The sequence below is a fragment of the Hylaeus anthracinus genome, unplaced genomic scaffold, assembly GCF_026225885.1.
Source record: "Hylaeus anthracinus isolate JK02 unplaced genomic scaffold, UHH_iyHylAnth1.0_haploid 3, whole genome shotgun sequence".
Taxonomy (NCBI): domain Eukaryota; kingdom Metazoa; phylum Arthropoda; class Insecta; order Hymenoptera; family Colletidae; genus Hylaeus; species Hylaeus anthracinus.
Window position 1 is genome coordinate 9,524,052 of NW_026535284.1, and position 24,174 is coordinate 9,548,225.

At 39.6% G+C, this 24,174-nt stretch overlaps 1 protein-coding gene across 1 annotated transcript in view; it reads left to right on the forward strand.

The window, feature by feature from the left end:
- LOC128893800 (netrin-3-like) overlaps positions 1–17,991 on the forward strand; it is a 78,059-nt gene extending 60,068 nt beyond the window's left edge. The window contains exons 3-7 of the mRNA XM_054155035.1: positions 10,306–10,455; positions 11,227–11,322; positions 16,834–16,902; positions 17,077–17,287; positions 17,846–17,991. Coding sequence (XP_054011010.1) covers positions 10,306–10,455; positions 11,227–11,322; positions 16,834–16,902; positions 17,077–17,287; positions 17,846–17,990 — 671 coding nt within the window. The 3' untranslated portion in view covers position 17,991. The remainder of the gene's footprint in view (positions 1–10,305; positions 10,456–11,226; positions 11,323–16,833; positions 16,903–17,076; positions 17,288–17,845) is intronic.
- Positions 17,992–24,174: the final 6,183 nt, after the last annotated feature.

Consider the following 24,174-nt stretch of genomic DNA (forward strand, 5'->3'; position numbering starts at 1 on the left):
ATCTTACCCAGGTGGACCCCCTTAATGGCCGATAGTATACTTATACTCGCTAATAAAAGGAAAGAAAGTTTTTGCCTCGATAGGAAACGCTGATAGAAACTATCATGGGTCCGCAGCACCCAGCTTCCAAAGTTTCGAGTCTGGACATCGTCACGAGCTCTCCTCCCAAACGAAACTATAAACGTTCGTCAGTGAGATACACTGGACGATTCCGAAACACATGCATCATCGAAAGAATCCTGTCGGTGGGTGGGTAAAGCGCAGTATCTGCTCAAAAGGCTCGCGTCAGTTATCGGTTTACACGGAACTCTTCACCCTTCACGGTGCCAGGCTTGCATGTAGCTCAAGTTACGTCTTTCACACTTTCGGGGACCTTCGTGCTCCCCTTCAGACGTTTCATTTTTTGTCACTCCGATCGACTTGACGCGTCGAAATATTCTGGAAGACTGGCAAACACGAAGACTGATCGTCGATGCTTTGTTCTTAGCCAATTATTGCTACTGCGACGTGAGAAATATTGCTTAAATACGTGGATCGATTTCAGATTTCTCAAACTGGGTTTGTTGAAGTAGAATGGTGGCTATTTTATCTGTTGAACTGGGAAGCATTTGAATTTTGAACATTCTTGCATTCCTCGTGTTTCCATTTGCAAATATAAATGTATAAACGTTCACGATATATTTATCATCGTCTCAATTGGTCAAATGGAGGCTACATGTATTAATTTGAGTTTGAATATTACTCGGTACACTAATATTTAATGTAGAATGTCATTCTGGGCCGTCGATTAATTCTGATTTAATTTTATTGTTTCAGGTACGTAGGAACAAGATCTCATTGGGTTTTCTAGTTTTATTTCTGCCACAATAAACGCTTACTACCGAACCTGGTGAGTGATTTTGTTGCTATTATTATTTTTATACTTTGGGTTATCCAAATATAAACACTTCGCTTCCAAGAATCTCACTTCCTATTTAAAATATCATTCTATTTAATATACTCCATTTTATGCTTCAGATTGTCAAAATGGAAATATTTTATTTGCCAAAATTTCACTTTCTATTTAAACCCAACCATCCTTGATGGTCTAGCCTTTGAAAAAGTCCAAGAAACTACCTTCCTACCGCTTACTTTTTGAAACTACCTTCGATCAACAACGACGAAGACAAGGTTCTTTTTCCTAATATCTTACCGATGAAGCGAACCAACGATCGTTGATCTATGTAGGTAACGAGGAAGGAATAAAGGTCATCGTACAAGACGCGAGCGGAGTTTTAAGGGCACTGACCAGCCGAGTTGTATCGCGCTTGCAATTGTCCTGGCGCGCGCGCGCTTATGCGTGCGTTGGCCTTAATTCGATGCCCGTTTATGGTGACTCACTTTCTCGTACGCCATTCGTGTACCCTGAGACGCGCAAATATTATTACTCTAATAGACAGCGGTAACCTTTGCGCGCCCTTGCGTGTTAATTCCTTCCGCAGTGATTTTTAATGAGAAAACAATGTCTCGAGAGGGTCGACGATGGTTAATCGAACCGATGAACAAAACTCGAGACCACCCTTGCGATCGTGGCTATTTATTGGACGGCAATCACTCGACTCAACGGCGCGATCCAATCCGATTCTAGAGTGATTAGAGCCGTGATTTAGAGCCGTGTGGTAATTGTACCGCGTTGCGTAACTTTGGCTTTAATTCCTACCGTTACTATTATTATATTTGTATTGTCCATGGATACCGAGCAAGATTCGACAGAGTTGAACCGAGTCGTTTTCGTTTCGAAGTGGCGATATGTTCGATTTTAAGTTCGGTTTTAAGCGAGTTAATCTCGAAACGTGTAGAACGACGGCGATCGTCGAGTCCCCTCGTTGATCACTCGAGAATCTCGAGATGCATCGTCCGGCTGAAAATTTGCATGCAAGAGTGCACCCTAAAAGGGGGCGCACTTCGTATCCTCCGCTACTCGACGACCATTCTTCCTCGCGATCTATAGTTGTACGTATAGTTGTGACCGCGATGGTACCCACCTGTAGCGGTAGTATGCGGCAAGGACTGGTCCGGGACCATCTTATGTAAACACACTCGCGTGAGGAGAGCCTCTTAACGGCCACGGGGACCTGTGCAGATCCGCGGCACCGACGCATTATGCACTCGATTCTCTTCGCAAAGTTGCATCTTCGCGTGCTGGTCGTTATATCGCAGGAATGCCCGTGTCTCTCCTCTTCCAGTCCGAGGTGCGATTTTTCCGAGAATGTGAAAACAGTGCTTGTAACTCGTGGAACGTAGCTTATTAGCATTCCTCCGAGTCCTGATCAGAGATCGACGAGAGCTGACGAAACTTGGATAACTTTGAGGACGCTATATTACGCTATATAATACTGTATTGTACTATATCGTGCCGTATTATGATTTGTTCTTTTCTATTACGATGTATTAGGCTGTATTATTCTGTGTTATCCTGTATTACACTATAACCAGCTGCATCCCGCGGTTTCACCCGTGTGGAATATTATTTATTTCGTGTCCTTCGCATTCGACCACGTCGAATTGTTCCTTCGTGAATCAGTAGATGATTGTCTTTTGTTTCCCGTAACTCAGATGTTTCGATCGATATTTCCGATAGCTGAACCCCGCAAGTTTCAACCCTTAATCCTTTCCTATTCCTTGTATATTCCTATTCATCATAAAGGAAACCTCTGTGCAAAATTTCAGCTTGCTAGGTTCAAGGGTTTAGCCTGGACGTTGATTGTAATCAGTCAGGGCTTCATTCTTATATACAAAATGTATCGTTTTGTATATAAAAGATAACCTAGATTATTCGTTATTCTTCTGCGTAATGTCTCTCAATTTTGCCCGCTATATCTGTTCGAAGAAACTCGTTCTTGGATCGGCTGTTCTATTATGGACTACGTAGTTAATCACTTCTTTTTCTCGAGCGACTACTTCGACGCGGGAATCGATCGACGAAGAGAATGGAACGGCGATACGGATTGCTCAACGTCTGCGTTTACGCTTGACATTTATCGGAAGCGACATTTGCGTTATATATTTTTTTTCATGTCGGAGAGGTTAAGCTCTCCATTACTCAAGAAATAAGCCGTGTACAAATTGGCGACCCGAGAGTTATGGAAGGTCGCGTCTGTAGGCAGCCTGGAAACTGATTGAACCCGGCTGAGGATCTCAAACTTACTGTAAGACTATCGTGAAACTAGTAGGAGTCTGCCGAAATGGTATGTTATAACTAGACTGCGAATCTTTACGCAAGATAAAATCTTCGCGAACATGCCTGCAAAAATTTTACCTAAATAGGAATTTATTTTATTCTGCAAATATTATAACACGAACTTTACTTTGAATCTTTTTTATATTCTTGCATATTGTTTGCATTTGGTAGTTTCTTGTGCATTCGAATTCCCTACAAATGGATAAAGATCCGCAGTCTAATTATAACTAAGTAAAACGTAATACAGCATGATACATTGCAATCCAGAATAATACAAGACAATATAAATTAGGTTATTACATCATAATATATCACAATCCAGCGTTATACAGAAAAATACAGCGTAACGACGAATTTTTAAAGCACAACACAGCATATTACAGTGTAATGCTACATCATGCCGTATTCTGCTATATTGCACTATGTTATATCATGTTATTTCATGTCCTGCTGTATTATGCTGTGTAAGATTGTATATTATACTATGCCAGTTGCGTTATTCCGTATTATACTGACCTATAGGCCAACTCGTATCGTACAATCTCTTCATTTTATATCTTCTTCACTTTATAGTACCAAATCTCCAGAGATATTGCGTCCATATTTCTTTCATCGAACAGACCGTATGCGCACGAGGGAAAGAAAGAGGAAAAAAAATTCAGTTCGAATTATGATTCGAAAATTGTTCGCGACAGGTCCTGATTAGGGGAGCGGGGAGGAGATGGGGAGTGGGTTAGAGGCATAAGACGGAACCGAATCGAAAGGAGGTGCCGTTTTCGTCGTGACGGGAATACATCAACCGTTTTCCAGGAGCGTGTCTCGAATTGAACGTAAAGCTTTTTCTCGCCCTCTGCCGTCGAGAAAATCCAGCTTAAACCGAAAGAAGAGGAACAATTTGGTCCCGTTACAAACGGCGAATGCGAAACATGTTCTCCTTTCAAACTAGCTACTCCCCCCATCCCTCCCTCCCTCTGCCCTCCTATATTCTTTTTATATTTCGATGCACCGGTGGTATATCGTAACTCGAGAGTCGTTGCATTCGTTCGAATCGTTCATTGAGCTAATATTCATTCGTTCCAATAATATTCATTCGTATTTGGTAAACTATGGGCTTTCACAAATAAGATACGTGTAACAGGTAAAATATTTATAAAAACGTATAGAGTAGTACTATGTATTAAAAATCTGGCTATAATTTCGAAGAAATTCTTCATTGAAGAGTATTTTCGGTACGCGCCATGTGCCGAAGGCTAAACGAGGGAAACCAAATCTGGGACCGGATGTTGTTGATATCCAGCAGTTTGTCGGAACGGAGGGTGCTGTGATCTTAGGAGGCTGAAGAAGGACGTAGGTAGAGAGTAACCATCAAACGACCCACGTGCTACCTGCTGCGAGCAAAAACAAGTGGGCGATTTCAGTATGCAAATTCGTTGCCAGATTTATCCCGTCTTTCTTTACGGGGAAAAAAAAATCGAAACTCCGTCGTCACGTTTTGCGTTATTTTTAAGGGAACAAGCATTGGCGAGTATCGGCGCACCACGGAAACAAATTAATGATTAATTGGTTAATTGATCATTTGTTTGCCGAATATTTCGAGTGGAATCTTTTTTTATTTAAAACTAGAATTCGTGACTGGTTCGTAAACTGTTTTCTATTGGATGTGTACCTAACCAGATGGACAGTACATTGGTTTTTATGTATATACAACAACCAGTGACTAAAATTTCATTTACTTTCAAAAATGTCGAACATTTCGCGTCGGTTCACGTTTTCGGAGATTTCGATCACCCTGAATCGCTGCTTTGCATCCCTTTTAGATAACAGCATTGCTCGAAAATTGTCGATGGACGACGAGAATCGACCGTTTTCGACCTTTGTGCGCCTATGCGTCGCGAATCGCGGCTTAAAGAAAGTAAAAGAAGGCTGAAAAGATATTCATAAATTCAACTTACCGGGCCAGTCTTACAAGAGTACGCGCGTATTTATATCCGTGTACCTACATAAAATTGTTAAGGCGCTTTAAGCCGATTATCAGGGAGGGTCAAGTCGATCTTGCTAGGTTTCCTTCTCGTTGTCCCCTCGGTTTCTATCGGTGCTTTTTTTAGGCGTTAAAAAAGTTATGCTTCATTAACGAATTGAGTGGGTCAACAAACTTGCAGGGAGGCTTTAAAGAGTTGCGCGGAGCGACTTCGAGCTATCGAAGCCAGCCAATGTCGATAGAATAAATGTGATAGAGAAAGAAAGTGATGCACAGATGACCGAATTATATTCGTTCATATTTGGTTACTTTAGAGATCATTGTTTACTCCATTTCTGTTTATTAGGCGTAGAAATTGATTCTGTATTTTTATATTCGACTATTTGTTACTTAAAGCACCATTCTTCTAATATTCAGTATAATGAAATTGAAAATATATAGAGTGTCTCAAAAATGTTGGAGGTCCTTGAAAGGGATGGAAAGGGATTTGAAGCAACTTTTTCCTTAGCGAGAATGTTGTCCGAGGCTTCGTTAAGGAGATATTAACAGAAAAGCCCGACCAATCAGAGCGCGAGTATGCCGGTGGAGTGTCCGCAGTAGTATAGGCTCGCATTAGGCGGCCGCGATCTGATTGGTCGGGCGTTTCTCTTAATATCTCCTTAACGAAACCTCGGACAACGTTTTCGCTAAGGAAAAAGTTGCTTCAAATCACCACCCGAACTACCCCTTTCAAGGACCTCCAGCATGTTTGGGACACCCTGTATATAACTCTGAGTCTCAACCCGATGGTCTTTACAAATTGATTTCTCCATCTGATATTTTCTACGTTTCGAATATAAACATGATAGTGACGCATAGAAATCCATGGAAATTTTTCAAATACTGTACCACAATCAGCACTCTCGAGCAAAAAAATTGCACCAGGTTTCCGATTTACTATTGACCGTCCGATCAATTCGTTTACGGTTGTGCCGTTCGCAAGGCAGACTATCTATCAATCTGTTATTGATACATCGAATATCCAATGAAGCAATTATCATAAAGTGCTAGGAAATTTCTTCGTTATTTACCAAACCTGTCGGCGAAGAGTGATCGAGCGGTGTCGTTGACTGATCGGTTTTTCGTACATCTAGGAAGCTGATAATCTCGGCGGATAAAACTGCTTCTACTCCGTCAGTCGTGACAATGAAAAAATAATTAAATTTCTCGAACCTGAGCTCGCTCTCGTAGCCCTTCCTCGATTAGAGGCGACGCAGCTTCGGTTTCGGAGATCGAACAAAGCCTCTTTGAGCTATGATCAGAGCTGATGGTTCAAAGAAACCGCCCCTCGATCAAACAACACCCAAAACACCTGGATTTTCACAAACCATTTCCTGCTTCTTTCAGGAGAATCGAGAAAAAGAAGAATCCTCGTAGCAAGAGGGAATTTCTTTGGAAAGGTGGTTCAGAGGGGGATGAGGGTAACAGAGGGGGAACTGTTCGGGCTTCGATGGATCGACATTATCGAGCAACCTGCAGCCAGGTTTACTCGAGGGAAATCAGCTTGATAATCCGATTAATAAATTGGCTGGCATCCACGTGCCGCATGTACAGATCGTTGTCCTCCGTTTAATTGACTATCTTTCTCCGCGATCCGTTTATTACTCTCATTGTCGTCCGTTTTGTTCGTACAGGTGCTTTAATCACGCGAACGCTGCAAATTTACGCACCTCGCTCTTTATTGCCGGCTATATCGCCGCCCGGTGTTGCGTGGTTCATTCAGAAATTAAAATGGTTTCTCGATACGTTCTATACTCTTCGCTGAGAGATCAAATAAAATGCAGGACGTGGCTCGGTTAGCTCTTTAAACTTGGTTTCAAAACTGGTCCAGTTTTTGTCAAGTTTGAATATTTATTGGCATAAGAATATTTTATTCTTACGAATTCAGATTCGAATTTTTTTCAATTTGAACGAAAACGCATTTTAGAAAGTTGCTGGAAATTTTATATGTTATAAATAGACTGCGGATCTTTATGAATTTATGGGAAATTTGAATGTGCAAGAACCTACAAGATGCAAACAGTATGCAAGAATATAAAAAAAAAGATTGTGAAGTAAAGTTCACGTCATGATATTTGCAGAATAAAATAAATTCCTATTTAGGTTCAATTTTTGTAGACACATTCGCGAAGATTGTATTTTGCATAAAGATCCGCAGTCTAGTTATAAAGACTGACATAAACCGTTTAGAAAAAAAAACATAACAATTATTGACCGCGCCGTTACCGAGATACAATTCGTTAAAGTCTGAAACTGCGAATTTGACTGAATGCGAGTGCACGTGGTAGATATACGTGCGTTCGAAGGATCGAATCCCCGCGAAAACGAGTAAAGTCGCGTTTCGAACTTTCTTTCCCAGCGGTCCCCTCAATTATCAGCATCCATTTAACGCGCGAGCTCTATAGGTCGACCGTAACAAGGCGTAACGCGAGTAAAATGTAAAACAATCCTGATTTACGGCCGGTGTATATACCTCCTTCATCCTCGTGGGTGTTTCGCAGTCATGTTTATATTAGCTAGCAATAAGTGACACGCCGGTATGTCTGTTCATTTTACAGGCGTAAACGTGAGTTACGGTAGTTCGTTGGGCTCCCTGAGCACGCTATTCGGCCGATCGTTCCCCGTGACCCCTTGCGAAACGCGCTCGAGACATTTTGCATCGGGTACGACATCCAACATCGAACTACGAGAAATCCCCGCGTTACGTTCGACGTGTAGCCACGGCGTACATGGGAATTGTTCAAATAATCCAGGCTCGGAAAGCTGCCCGAGCAATTTCCACGTACACGCCCGCTTGTCGTTCGATTTTTTACCTCGGGAAACAACAGAGTCTATTTTATCTTTGCTCGCGCCGTTCTAGGTCGACGGTTGACTCGTGTTGCGCGATTGGAAGGACGCGTAAATTCGATCGCAGAGTTCGATGTATCTTTGCGCTGGTTACAGGGCTGTCTTGACGACATTTTGGGTAATCGGTAATACAACGAAACGTTTATCCTTCTATGCAACGAGGAAAATATCGGAACGAAGAAAACTCTGTCTCTTACTTTGCTACGTTCAGTTTCAGATTTTTTTTAGGTCTTTATAACATATTAAATTTTCAGCAACTTTCTAGGTTGCACTTTGATTTATATTAACAAAAGTTACGGCGAAAGTCTGTACGCTCTATTTAAAGGTCTGTGTTAAAATTACGAAATTTTGGTCAGTAATTTCTACATTTTTTTAAATGGTTTATTACTTCGGTTTGTATAGCATATCAAATTTCCGGCAATTTTCTAAAATGCATTTTGGTTCAAATTAAGAAAATTCATATCTGCGTCTTCTATGAAAAACTCTGTTAAAATTACAACATTTTTGTATCGTTTTTCATGAAACGTTCGTGGTCAATTTAAATAAAAATAGACAATTCACATTTGATCAAAGAGAATTGGGAGCCGAGAATTAATTTGCACGGCCAATAATTGATTTCAGAATGTCGTTGGAATCCTTTTCGACTTGGTCACGGTTAAAATTCTCGTGATCGTGGTTGGAGAAGCACGTCGGAGAAGCGTGAACCGGTTGTTCGTCCCTTCGGCAGTCTCCTCAAGATTAATCCGTTTCGCGGAAGTGCAAATGGTCACCTCGTACGCCTGTTGTCCAGATTGTATGCGTATCGCCATTGGCCATCGTAACTCATTGTCAATTTACAGTTACTTTTTTCAGATTAGTCTGCATTCGTCGTAATTACAATGGAATACATCGTGCACCGATTTCAATTAATATTAAATTAAAATTAAAAGCTCAAATTTTACAGGAGATTTTTTTTATATGTATTTTCAAGGTATCTAGGAGGTGTCTAACAAAAATTAATTGAAAAGTAGGCCCAACGACCTTGATGTATTATTTACTAACAAAATAAAAGAAACTTTCGTAGCATCGCCCCGTACCTAACGATAAGGAGTCAAACGAGAACACGAAATGTAGAGTACAGGATTAGTCCTGTAGGTAAAGCGGTCGGCTCTGGATCCGAAGATCGTGAGTTTCAATCTCCGTGCCTTAGTTTTCATTTAGGACTTCCTACGCTAATTTTGATATCACTTAATATCATGCAAAAGTCTTGTTTCAATATTCCTTACTATTTCATCAAAAAAAAAAAAAAAAAAAAAAAAAAATCTCTAAAATCGGTTATCGGCTCGAACCAGAATAGCTCCCTTCAGCCAAAAACTGTGCAAGCGTTTTTAGCGTTTCATAACGGTAACAGTTCGGGAAGAATAATTGGTAGCTGCTCCACGGATGTGCAACTAGCTGGTAAAGTGGGTTGCAGCGACGCTTTAAAAATACAGAGACGGTTTTACCGCCAAATAGTAATGCCGCGGATAAGTGGGAGAAGTAGAAGAAAAAAGAAGTGGTACAAGGAGAAGGAAAATAGGAGAGCAGACGAGCAACGCGCGACGGGCAACGAGCAACGAGCAATAGGGGTTTCGAGGGTTCTCTTCCTAGATTTTCGCAGGGATGCACTCGGCTCGAAGTGCAATCGTAATTAACCGCTTTTCAGTGTCTCTCTCGCATGAAAAATACGAGCTTGCATAAGTAAGTGGGCAAAAGGAACGTGTCAAGCTGGCTTTCCTAGCGAACGTTCCTCCCTCAATTTTGCTTTTAGCCCCCTTTCCACCTCGAATCTTCTCTTAATCCCCGGCACGGGTACAAGTACGGAATAACGCTGATCGATAAATAAGCGAGGTGAATTTTAAAGAAACTTTAGGTGTGGAAATTAATTCTATGCTTCTGTATTTAATTATCTACAAGTAGCCTTTTTATGCATTCGTGACGAGTGAGAACGCAGAAGAATGTTTGAGGATTTGTATAAATCCAAAAATAAATATGTATATAATTTAAACACACCTACCTGTCCGTCCGTGAAAGTATCGAACACCCAAACACCTTCATCGAACCACAAACGTCCAAATGTAAATCTAACGAAGTTCTACGTCACTTTGTGTATTGCACTTTGGCGAATTTAATTTAAAACCGTAACAAAACGTACTTTTTCTCTTTTTCACTAACCCCTGAAATTGCATGTTGCGTGTTACAGCGTGTGACTGTCACCCGATCGGAGCCTCCGGGAAAACTTGTAACCAAAGTACCGGTCAATGTCCGTGTAAAGATGGTGTAACCGGTACCACTTGCAACAGATGTGCCAGAGGTTACCAACAGAGCAGATCGCACATTGCACCATGCATCAGTAAGTACTCGACTCCTTCGACTTCCGTATTTCATGTTTATTCTGGAAGGGTGGGGAGGGCGGAGGGAGGGGGCAGGGGGGGGGAAGAAAGAGACGTTACGCTGACAGTTCTTATGGATGATTTTGCTATCTCGATTGCTATATCGATATACAGCGTGTTCCATCAGGGGAAGGCCATTGAAATATCTCTTCTTTGTTTTTTTTTTTTCTTATGATATTGAAATTGTTTATGGCACGAGACTTGAATCACTTTTAAAAAGTATGTACAATAATTTTTGCAAACTAAAGTAAATTCTTATGGGTACGTTTACAAAGATTTTATTTTGCATAAATATCCGCAATCTAATTAAAAATGATTGATTGTACAGTCACAGAATTAATTTCTACGCTCGATATTACCACGATATAAATCACATTTTTATTACCTCAAAGTACCGTAGCCAAATTATATTACTAACAACGAATAAAGTAAATTATATCGACAATTAAATGTTAACGATTCGAATGGCGGAGGATCAGATAATAAAAAAAAAAAAAATGAAAGGACAGAAAAAGTTTCGACCATGTCGTCGTGGATATAATACCGATCCATCGATCAATTAGAAGGGAACACGCACCCTTCGACCGCGTTATCGTTAAATCGGCGCGACCAATTAGCTGAAATTTGGCGTGCACGCGAGAGAAAGGCTCGCAGCCTTTTAAAAGAGAAACGAGCCACATTTGCCGTGACTTCTCGTTCAAGAATCTCACGTTGGTTTTTCCTTCCCTTAGAGATACCGAGGGTTGTGCAGACTCAGGGCACAGCCGGCGAGGAGAGCGAGGAGCACGGAGACGAAGACGATGAGCGCAGTTACGATGGACGAGCTGGTGAGTGTTTAAATGACATCCGAACCTAATTGTAAGCGTCCTTGCGGCACGAAATATGCTCTATTTCTATTAATCATCTCGTTACGCGGAAAATCACGAAAAAGGGTGTAAAGGTGTAAAATTAAAAAGGTAGTACACCTGATACAGTTTACAAGGAAAAGGATGATCAATGGAAGAAGAATGATCGAATTATAATTTCATTATTATAATTTTATATCGGAGTTTAGCACACCCTCTCCCCTTTTATATGTTCCCCGTTTCAAAATTAAACTTCTCCCCGTTCCTTTTCTTCCTCTTCCCCTTTTTTCTCTCCTGCTCTCACTTTCCCTTCCTCTCGGTTTCCCTTTTTCCTTTTTTCAGTTCGCGAAGTCTCCTCGCAACGTTTTGGTCCCTCTCTGTTTTCCACGTGCCTTCTTTTCTTTCTGGTTCGACACAGGGGAGAACGAGGGGTTCGCTGCGGAGTTATTATTATTTAGCCGCGGATATACATTCGTACGGACTCCCTTTAATGGACCGACGTTTACTTCTTACCACCACCGGCGCACGCGTCTACTCGTTCGCAAATTATTATTTGGCCCTTCTGGCTCGAGCGGAGGAAATCTCTTAACGGCGAGAGTGAATGCCTTCCGAATATACAAAACCCGCAATCGAGCCAGCAATTTTGTACTTGAACGGAAACACACACTCTTGGACGATGACGAGTATTCGATCACGGAGCCGGGCGTGTAACGATTTAAAATTATTGTTCTTGTGTTAATTTAATAATTCTTCTTTCTTTTTTCTAAATAGACGCTTTAATACGTAAAAGTAGGATATCGTAGAAATTCATGAATTCGGCGAAGTCGTACAAACAAGCACAAGTTCAAATACGATAGAAACAAGTTTCGATAGCATATACACGAACCGTTATGTTGATACTTTTCGCAAGCATTAGTCTAGCAGTCAACACGTTCAATTATGTGTTAGACCCAACGCACACGAGCGCAACCGATTTGAAATTCGTGTTGCAAACCGTTTGCACTCTTTGTTTTACCTACTCCACTATGTTTGTTTTACCTAGTTTCAGAACGGTTCGAAACCGATCAGTTGCGCCCGTGTGCGATCGGCCTTAAGGTCGATTCAGGCTATACGACACGGACCGTCACGTTCCGGCAACGACACGTACCGGCACCGGCACGACAAAACATTAAAACACGCGTTTTAATGGAACTATTCACGCTCTTCCCGTTGACGGAACGTTCAGGTAGGTGTCTGTTAAGTGTGAATAGTTTCATTAAAACGCGTGTTTCAATGTTTTGTCGTGTCGGTGCCGGAACGTGCCGTATAGTCTGAACCGACCTTTAAACATTCCAACACAACGTCGTTATCGCGACACCATGTTTAATTTTGACCAGAGAACGTCCAAAGTGTCGCTTAATGGCCAGGATATCCCCCACTGTGACTAGCCTAATTGTCACGAAAGAGCACGCGTTAATATCAATTTGTCCTGGACCGAAACAGTCTCCATCATCGCGCGACGTATAGCAGAATTTCCGCAATCGCGTTCATATGCATCGGAAAGCACGGAACCGGTGCGTGGGTGCGTGCAACGAGAATTACGCGCGCGGTTGCATGCAGGCATTAACATATAGATGCGATTCGTGACGCGAAATGCATACTCTCGTTGCGCGCGTACGTCTGCGATCCGAGATGCTCTTATTTCGTTGGAGAATAGCAGCCGGAGCAAGTATCTTTCAGCTAGTATCAGGTTCGCCTAAAAATTCTTTCTAATGCTTGTCGTTTATTTTTATAGTGCTTAAAGAGCTACTTTCTCTTTTCGCTCATATATCGCACTCATCTTTATGGATTTTCTTACGTAACACCTTCGTTTTTTATTAGCCTAATTATTTTTCTATTTCTTATCTTTAAGCCACAAAGGCTTCCCGATACTTTTTATTATTGGTCATACCTTGAGAAAAAACTGGGCCGGACGGTCGGGATTCGAAAACCCGGGTTCTCTGCGTGGTAGTCGGCTACGCTACGCGCTGCTCCACCGTCCTATTAATGATATACGTATGTACAGGATCCCTTATTAAGGAACTAAAGAGTCTAATAAAAAAAGGGGTGAGAGGTGAAATAAAATGTATCTAGTGACAATTCGTAAACTTAATGACGTAAGAAATTTAAGGGGGGAAGCCACATTAGGAGGAGGAGGGACAATAAATGTAACACGTTAAGGAAGATTCAGTACGAAAGAAGAGAAAACAAACATGTCGTCTGGTTTACAAGGCGAGTTAATCGACAGTTCTCTCACTGTAACGACGCGTGAACTTATTGCTTATGCGTACGCGCTCGGATGAACGTCCACTAAGGGTCCTTCCGTTTCAGGAAACATAACCCCGGCACTGTTTGCATACCACATCGATTCCGTTCTCTTTCCCGTTTCTTTCCTTTTCCACCCCAATCTAGTCTAGTTCAAAAATAATGGTCCTGTCGCCTAAACTTAAACAAGACTTTGCCGATGTCACTTATCCTGCTATTATTTTTTATTTACTCGATTTATTCCGGTTCCTATTGTTTATCTTCGCTATAAATATATTTATATTTGTTGTAACATCGCGGTTGTAACATCAAATTTCAAAGCAAGCCTGTCTGCCGCAAACATTTCTCCACGAATAGGGTGCGTCCGCGTGGAAGGAAGAAAAGTTTCAAAGGAAATGACCTTTCGTCGGTGCGACGTACTCACGATGAGCAATCGATCTGTTTTTCGTGGACTATTAAAGCTGAACTCGCGTCTCGTCAAAGGGAATAGAACCTTTGATCGAACGGAAAACGTCTTTTGTCTCAACATTTCCCAAATACATTAACCATGGAACGCTTTGCATCTCATTATATATTTATGTTACAATTTTTTATTTTTATTCTGACCACTCGGATTTCGAGCAAGTTAATTCGAGTTACGCTTTCTTATTTGGAAATACAAGCAAAAATGAACCTGTAGGCTGAACCATCCAATTATTGAAACTTTATTATGTATAATGTCTCCGATATCCAATAACAATATTTACTAACCCTTTGCACTCGAGAGGCGACACTCGGTCACCGATTTTTTAGATTGCAGCAAATCTACAATACCTAATGTTTGTTTAGGTTTAATTTCTTTGAAACTCGAAGTGTCAATAAAATGATTGTCGGTGAGGTAAAGGTGATCTTATTTTCAAATCTCGTTAGCTTAGAATTCGTGGCAATAGAATGCTAAGAAACATCACGAGTTACTGGTAAATATCAGAAACAAAGGGCTCGAGTGCCAAGTGCTAATAGTTGGTAGCGCTGTAAACCTTGAAATATCAAACACTTCGCAAGTTGCCTACGGAAAAGAAAAATTTGCGGATAGTTTCCAGTGAATGAAGCTAATTTACGTGACCATAGATATACGAACCGATTGGTTGCGCGGAAGAGAGCGGCGCAAACCAGTTTCGAATTGCATCTATTCGATCAATCGATGGATCGATCGAATCTCTCGGGGAAAGCAGACCTTACGGTTTGGATAGGTCTGACGGCAAAGCTATTGCTCGTTCGGTTGATACGGATTAGCGCGGGTTAATCGACACAAAGGACGTCTCGTTAGTCGGGAATTAAATGGATTATGGTCTGAGGTCTCTGCCATCGCGATCGATTCATGCCGGCTGGCCGTATCTGGTTCGCTTTCGACTCGTATTTCCCATTTCGTAATTCGGTTAATTGGTTCGATGGCATGCTCGACCAACTGTGATACTACGATATCAGCTTGGCCAAAAAGTTCGTTGGTATTTCAACGCGCAAACAAACTGCGATTTTTCTTAGACAAGGAAGCGTATCTACACTATAACTACTATAACATATTGCCCAGTTCATTCTACGATGTTTCCCCATTTTTGGGGCGAGATTATTCGGGGCAAGATGATTCGTCTTTTATAGATGTTCTCCTCAAACGTTTGACTTTGGGACGATTTCTCCTGGAAATTCAAAGCGGCGTGTCGCTGGTACAGCCGAATTTTTTTAAATATAATCTTATAGAGAACGACAAGACGAAACTTTGTTCTATTTACAGTTCTATTTACGTTTAGTTTCAACAAAAATTGTAACTGCTTTCAAATTCTCTCGCGAGAAACATCTCGTACCCGACGAGAAAACGCGAAACGAAACGTCAAATTGGATTATCGTCTTCCATTTCGATCCGCGGCAATAGATCGGTCACGAACCTTCGTTAGATGCACGCGTGATAACACTTTGATGCGATTCGAACTCTTTGCGCCCATAGTTAACACCGAGGCTTCCACGTGTAAGCCCTGTTCGTGTGGGTGAGGTATTACAATATCTATCTATATACATGTAAGTCTCAACCTGATGGACATTCGGAATTTTGCTTGTTGTTCTTCTTCTAACGGATTACATTTGTACTCGACACATTTTTACGCATAGAAATTCTTTTTCTATTATATTTGATTATTATATACAGTATAATATTGTACATATAATTGTACATATAGAACAATTCAAACTTACGAGAGATTCAAGCATGCTTAATTACAAGCGGAACGTAAACACAGAGTGGCAACGCCCCAAAAAAGCTCGCCAGCGCCTTTTCCTTTTTCTGCCTAACGAGTTTGAAAGTTTTTTGAATATCAGGGTGCCCCCGGTCGGTGGACGGACGTGACGGTACCCACCTCCGTACGCGCGCCGAATTTTCATTATTTTTTATTGGATAACGCGCGCCTATGGACCAACGGGGGCCATCGATTGGAATTTCAAACGAAATTCAAATCACGTTTAATTTGGTTAGCCAACGAACGAGCAAGTGCAAACCGTGTGTGCACTGGTTGCGTGCAGTTTGGATTCGTAGTTCGGGGGATTCCGGTGCGTTGTACGGATTCTATTATCGACCGGCAGCCACGGTTCATTAAAACGGCATGAAACGTACAAAGACAACTGTTTGCGGTTTTACTTTTGCCTCGAACATTAACCTTACCGATTCTGTATACTTACCGGTAGAGGAAGTGCTCCAAACAGGGCCTTCCGCTTTCAGTTCGATACCTACTGGTGCACCAATTCCCTCAAAAATTGATCATTTTGGTGTTGCTTACTTCTGAAAACCATCTCGAAGGTGATACGAGGGTTCGAAATGTTAATAAACAATTTTAGTTTTCCAAATGATACGATTTAAATAAATGACCGTCTGTACTACTATACAGGCTGTCCCAGAATTAGTGTAAGAACCGGAAATGGGAGGTAGTTGAGACGATTCCGAACCACAATTTCCTTTGCAAAAATGTGGGATCATGCTTCGTTTTTGAATTATTAACGAAAACCCATCGACCAATCATAGCGTCCGAGTTTTTCGTGAATAGTTCAAAAACGAAGCATGATCCCACATTTTTGCAAAGGAAATTGTGGGACACTCTATAAATACAGGATGTCCAAGTAACACTTTTCACGTATATCTTAATTTATTACTTTGGTAATGAATATTTCTAATTTCACACTCTGTTGCAGATCAATGCGGAAAGTGTCGAGCCAGCACTAAGAGATTAAACCTGAACAAATACTGCAAAAGAGATTACGGTAAGCACGAGGCGTTTATAAATTCATTTCGATAAATAAAATGTAAAAATTGTGACAATTGGAAAAACAAAAGTCTGCAAAAACGAAAAGAATAGCCCATGGAAATCAATTGCAAGCGAATAATTGAAGTTCTGAAATAAAACTAAAAAAATTCGTCAACTTTATTTTCCTCAGCTATCCTGGGCAGAATAACCGACAGGCACAAAAAGAACGATGAATCTCCAGCCGGAACGAGCGTGTCCAGCTCAGTTTGGATACGTTTCACCTTAAACGTCGATTTCATTTACAAGAAAGCTCCCAACTCGAGGATTCGACGCGGAGACGTGTTTCTTTACGTGCACACGGCCGACCTGGCCTGCAGATGCCCAAAAATCAAACCAGACAAGTAAGTGTACTATGTCTGATGCTTTGCAATAAATAAAACATACAAAAACTTATGGAATTAACTGTATGTTTCGTACAAAGTAAAAGAAGCCCATGTTAGTATTTTGACTGTACAAAGGTAGCATAATCGATAGTTTTTTAATTGAGAACTAGAATGAAGGAGTTAATGAAATATAGACTTTCTTAGTTGTTATTATTGAATTTTTAATTTGAGTTAAAATTCTTATATATAGTTAAGGGACGAGAAGACCTTATAGAATTTAATATATTAGGTAGACTGGAAAGTAATGTCGTTTTTGCAATTTTAAATCCTTGTTTATCACTCAACAGCTCGTTGATTTTTATCGGTCATTGAAAATTTGCACACTGGGTGGCTGTTGATAACGGGGACGATTACATAATTGCTTAAAAATAGAAATTTATCAAAAATTTGTATGAATTTAATGTAAAAAAAATATTACTTTCTTCGACATTACTTTCCAATCTACCTAATATATCAGCCACGAAGAACCAAACCGTGAGAGGTTCGACCACCTAAAAACACCGTAAAAATTTTCAGGTCGTATCTGATCCTGGGCCAAGAGAGCGACGGCGGTGGCCAAGGGGGCCTGACAGTGACGCAGAGGTCGATTGTGATCGAATGGCGCAACGAGTGGCACAGCCGAATGCGGCGCTTCCAGCGAAGGGCGAGATCGTGCCATTGAACTAATTAGCGTCACACCAAGGAAAATAGATGATGAAAGAGGGGGAGATAGAGAGTGGCAGACGAAAAGGAGAGGACAGAATAGAGGGATAAAGAAACGGGAGTCCAACCTTTGCTCGTACTCGTAGAAAAGGTGCACGTTCATTTCCAAACTGCCAATAGCTGTATGTACTATCGCGGACATAATTTTCGCACGAAATACTCAACGACGTCCTAAGATTAACGATAAGTATCGAAAGCATTCGCGAAATGCACGACAGAAGGTATACGAGCATGTGTAACGTGGACCGATTTCCTGATTCTGTGGCATTTATTTATTTGACCAACACTGAGCGCACTTTGCCTATATTTTTCTCTTCTATGCGAAGGAAAAGTCTGTTTCATTTGTTTTATATCAGGGGATTAATTACTTGGAAAATGAAGCGATGCGCAAAATACTCCTTCTTTAATTTCTATTCATTTTGATCAGGAAGATCTCACTAATTGTCGGTCGAAAAGATTCAATTAGCACTGAAGCACGTTACTATTTGAAAAGATTTTTACTTTTTAAAAAATAATTATTTGACCTTTGGAAGATGCATATTATAACTAAAGGTAAGATTTGATTTATTTTTGATCTGAAAGGAATTTTAATATTTGTTCAAGTTCAATTCCTACGTGCATTTCATCGAAACAGGACTGCAATATGATGTACTAATTGTAAGTTAAACTTACATATAGAATTTATATTAACATAAATTATACATTTCCTACGAATCTATCATTTTTACCCCGTTTTTATTCGTCGATGTAACACAAACCGAATAATAATCACGATTCTTCATTGAATGACGTAAAAAGGAACAACGTAATTGTTTCGTTACGGAACGTCCACTTTTACAAATTTACAACTTTTACTCCCCCTTGCTCAAAATATAGCAAATTAACGAGAGCGTATTCCATTAGGTGTACTACTTATCGAATGTGCAGCATTGGTTAGGGAGCTAGAATTAGTTGTGTCGCGTATCAGTTGTAACTGCCGTTTCGTACAAATGCGTGATTTTTATAGTTTGTTACCACTGGTACGTCGTAAATTCGAGGGGTACTCCAATGTCGAATACTAAACACTCGGAGGAAAGCACACTGCCTCGATGCATTGAAATCGTTCGTGAAATTACAGCATTAGAAACCTTTCGATTTTACCATGAGTACAGTAGAACCTCGATTATCCGAACCTCCATTACCTAAATTCTCTGTTACTCGAACCCTTAGTTGTTCGAACTCTCCATCGTTTAACACACTTTTTTAAATATTTTAATCGATCAAAAAATTGCTCAAGCACAACCAAAATCGTTGACAAATATTATTAACTGATGAAGTATATCGCTTGCGAAATCCATTGTGACCTTGACATTCAAGGTCAAATTTTCTGTTCATTTCTAAATTATTCGACGCGAAAATGGAATGGATTTTGCGAAAGGGTTTCTTTAATTAACGTCAACCGATCCAGATGCGCGGAATCACCCCTGAAAATCGTGATAGTTCATTTTCGTACACCCTGTATACGATAAAAACTTGTTTGTCCGATTCTCGAGATTATGTACAAAACTCGCGTGACTGCATTAAAGCACGTTTGCCGTATTACGCGTAGAAATTAATTCTGTGATTTTACGTTAAATCGTTTATAAAATCGTTTATATAACTATAGTTTAAATAATAATATTTATTCGGCATTTTTTTTTTTTTTGGCTAAATTACCAACTTTTCAAGCTCTCAACCTATTATATTCTTTTGTTATTCATAACTCTAGTTGAAACAGAAACATTTATCCTCCGTAGTAAGAATAGCAAGTTTACGTTACAAAGGCACAGAATTAATATCTACACTTAATACGTGCAATTTAAACGCACGCAATCGTTGATATTCATGATTTATATAAATTTGTTTACGTAACGACACTTTACAATTACGAGTACAATTATACCTAAGACTTTGTACAAATAAAATTACTGCAATAATTTGTAACCTTGTAGCACGGATAAACATGTTTTTATCGTACAATTTCCGTGAACTTTTTACATTTCGATATATGTCAGAAATATTTCATTAAAAATAAGTCAAATGGAGGCATGCGATGTTAAACAGTAATTTTTTCATATTAACGATACTACAGACGCACAGATTTTTCTACGAATATACAATAAGTCTGTATCGAGAACATCAAAGACTTTTTAGTGTCGCGCAATATTCCATCTCTCTCATTGAAACTGTACCACCATCGAAGCTACACAACATTTTTCGAACGCTACGATCTGTCCCCCTGCCCTCGTACTTCTCATCTTTCTCACCTCCCCCCTGCCCCCACACACACATACACACATACACACATACACAGACAAACAAGTTTCTATTTATTTATTCTCCCCTTCCCCCCCATTCGGTTGTCGCAAATCGATCACATTTATAAAATATACGCGAACGTTGAATGTAGATTTTCTTGTACATTTTCTATATAAATTATTAAGATTTCTTTCTAACTGGTATTATGATTAGTAGCGTCATTATCGGTAGTAGTGGTATTAGCGATAGCATTAGTAGTTACTAAAGAGAAATAGAGGCTAAGACCCCCTCCCCGGAATGTGTCAAAGTATAAATTCTCGAAAACCTACGATTACTATGCGTCGCAAGGACTGTCTCAATTGTAATTACTGTAACTATCATTTTCGCCATTAACGTCACGCTCCTCAACGACAGATAATGGGGAAAAGGTATTTATTTCCTGGGCGTGTATGTATTTGTTTGTTTTCGCGTACTTCTCGAGAGATTTCGAGGAAACATTCTCATCTCCAGGCTCATGTCAAACGAAATGGCATAAATACAGGGTGTCCCAAAAATGTTTTGACACCTTGAAAGAGGTGGTTCGGGAGGTGAGGTGAAACAACTTTTTCCTTAGCGAAAATGTTGTCCGAGGCTTCGTTAAAGAGATATTAAAAGAAAACAGTGACCAATCAGCGGGCGCTCCATTGGCATACTCGCGGTCTGATTGGTCGAGGAGCGCGGCCGCCTAGCGCGTTGCCACGCCTACTGCGGGCGCTCCAACGGTATCCGCGCGCTCTGATTGGTCGAACTTTTCTGTTAATATCTCGTTAACGAAGCCTCGGACAACATTTCCGCTAAGGAAAAAGTTGTTTCAAATCACCCCCCGAACCACCTCTTTCAAGGTGTTACAACATTTTTGGGACACCCTGTATAATTAACGATTGCTTTCCCATGGACCCATCCGTACGTACTTGGACAATAAAAATCCCCTGGATGTGGAAATTTATGCGATTGAAACAGACAATGTTATTGTTAAACGCAATCTATTGTGACACGAGTCACCGCGCGCGGTTACGATAAATTACATAAACAATTGCCAATACTTGTCGTGTTTGGAAAGTAAGTTCCTAATTGTGACGTACCACAGTCTAATTGTTACCAATTTCTTTGTCTCGTTCGATTTTTTGTTTCCATTTCAACACTAGGTTTACGGAGATTTTTTATCACTAGACTGCGAATGTTTAAGCATTTATCGCAAGTGGCAATGTCGAGAAAAATATAATAGAAAGAGTAGTATATAGGCGGCAGAATTGTTGTTTCATATTTGTTTATTCTAGAGATGATTGTTTACCCCATTTTCGTAAATAAACATTCACGGTCTAGTTATTAGATTTCTATTAACGAAACAATACTTTAATAAGTTAAGTTGTTTTACTAAAATTAATTACAAGAAAATTGAATTTGACCAAATACATGGTATATGCACAACTTGCATAGGTATGTTGGCCCAGGCAAATTGCAGTAAAACAAAAGAACCTATTTCTCTGACATGAAGTCTACAAGGTGACAATTAATTACGTATAACCGTACTTTTCAACTGTTGTCTCAATAATTGGGAGTGTCAAGATTAGGGTGGTTTACTCTATATGCTTGCCTGTTTGTATGGATAAAAATTAACATAAATGATTGACGAAAATTATAAACGATTTATGTAAAACCTCGTGAAATTTGTAATGAATCAGAATTACTGTATCTTGTAAACCTAGCGTTAAGGGAGGCGTATTTTTTCTAAAGTGAATCTCCAAAATAATTTCCCCATTTAAAAATAAAAATCTGTTAAAGAATGTTGTTTGGAGTTCTAAAAGAATTGAACGTATTCAACAAAAAATTTGAAATTTTAAACGTGACAAATTACAGTAACTCCTTGTGAAGACATTGAGTTTGTACCTTGATAAAAGGAACCTCGATCGCCCCGCTATCTTGTGTCTTCCTCGCGAGTGACTCATCGACTCAAACGACCAACAATTAGGAAAGCAAGACAGAGGGATTAAAAACGGTTGTCGAATTAGTTTAAGAGGCGTATTTTGGACAATTAATCACTGTTTTGTGTACCGTGATTAACGATGTATCTATGTACTTACAATGTAACAAGTATAGAATGCTTAAAGTCCTACATCGAGCTTGACTCATCGCAATAATAGACCAGAATTGAAAAATCAGAACAGCAAAGGGATATAAAGGAGTATATTATGAGTAGCCTGAGGATGTTTCAGCATAATTCATATTTCTTCAAATACAGAAAAAGAATCAAAGCTAGATAGAAAGTGTGTCTTAATTTTTAATCGATACAATATGTGTATTATCGTTGATATTTCACTTATATATTTTTGTATTTCTATACATTCTAATACATTCATTTCTCATAAATGCATACACATCCACAGGCTAATTATGGGAAGAACTGATACAGAATGTTACACATCATTGCTCTGTTTATGCGACTATTTTACAGGTTTTTCCAAGAAATATTCATATCTAGAATAATATATTAAATTGTCTAAGTGCTATAGAGCAGCATTTTGCACCTTTTCGTCCTAAGTAAGCTTCCTTTCTTAATAAAAATAGAGGAATTCAATTGTCTCTTACCTTAATCCCCACGATTATTCGTTTAATCAATCCTAGGTTAGATATGTACAATTAAACCTATCTTCTTGGAAAGTTTCATGTATAAAAGGCGCATGAATCGAGAGATTAAGCAGCGAATATACTCGAATGAAAGTCCACTGTCCTTCGTCAACGACGAGGGACATCTTGTAAAAGAATTGCGCTTTAATTATCATCGTCTCATTACTTTAGCGAAGTATCACCCCCCCCCCCCCAAACACGTTCATCGTCTCCGTCGCCTATGCTATATAATTACGTGTATAAAATGTACCAACGTAAAATAGCTTTAGTATAAGTAAAGAATATATCAGTCATTCGCAAAATTAGTGCATATATTCAAGTGTTATAGAGAGACACGTACAGACACGATGGATTACGAGGAAGATTAATTAACCATTGATTAATCTAATTTAATAGTATAAAATTGTATACAATCGCGAGGACGTCTAATTTCGTTCTGTCACTTTTAAATCATTTCTACTAAAACTATTTAACCCTTCCAGAGTGTTTTTTTTTTCATAAACGATTCTAGAGATTAGAATGACGAGGCACCGTTGACTCTTCACACTTCCAATTTAATTTTAACGAACTAATTAACTCGTCCATGTAAAAGCACCATAGAGTGGAAATAACAATTTCCTTCTACACGATAATCAAAGAGAAAAATACGATGAATCGATTAACGTCCATACATAACCAGATTGTAAAAGATTTATAGGTGAAACTTTATAATCTTTTGATATCGCATAAAGGGTAGAGAGTAGTCGCAGTGTAAAACGATTCTAGTTTAGTGTATTTTGCGTGCGTATCGAAAACCGAGACTATAACTATTTATTTGGAAGAATTTATCGCGCGGGAACGTTGTAGATGAAAGGAAACCTTTAAAAGGTCCAAGATTTAACAAGAAACTCTTGACCACCTGTATATCAAGAGTATACACGGTGTCACAATTAAGTGTGCTATTTATACCTCCGCATTATTAATCGATTACTATTGTACCACGATTACGATTTAGATTCGATTAAATTATTAAGTGTACCGTTGTGTATTGTGGCGTAATAAATGTGATTAGTTGTATGAATAATAAATACAATGCATAAGCAAAACATATTATTCATTTTCTTCTATCGTTGTACTGAACTATTTTAAAATTCAAATACTATGGCGTTCGACTGTAGATGCGAGGATCATTAGTTTGTATTTGAATTAGAATTCAAGAGGAT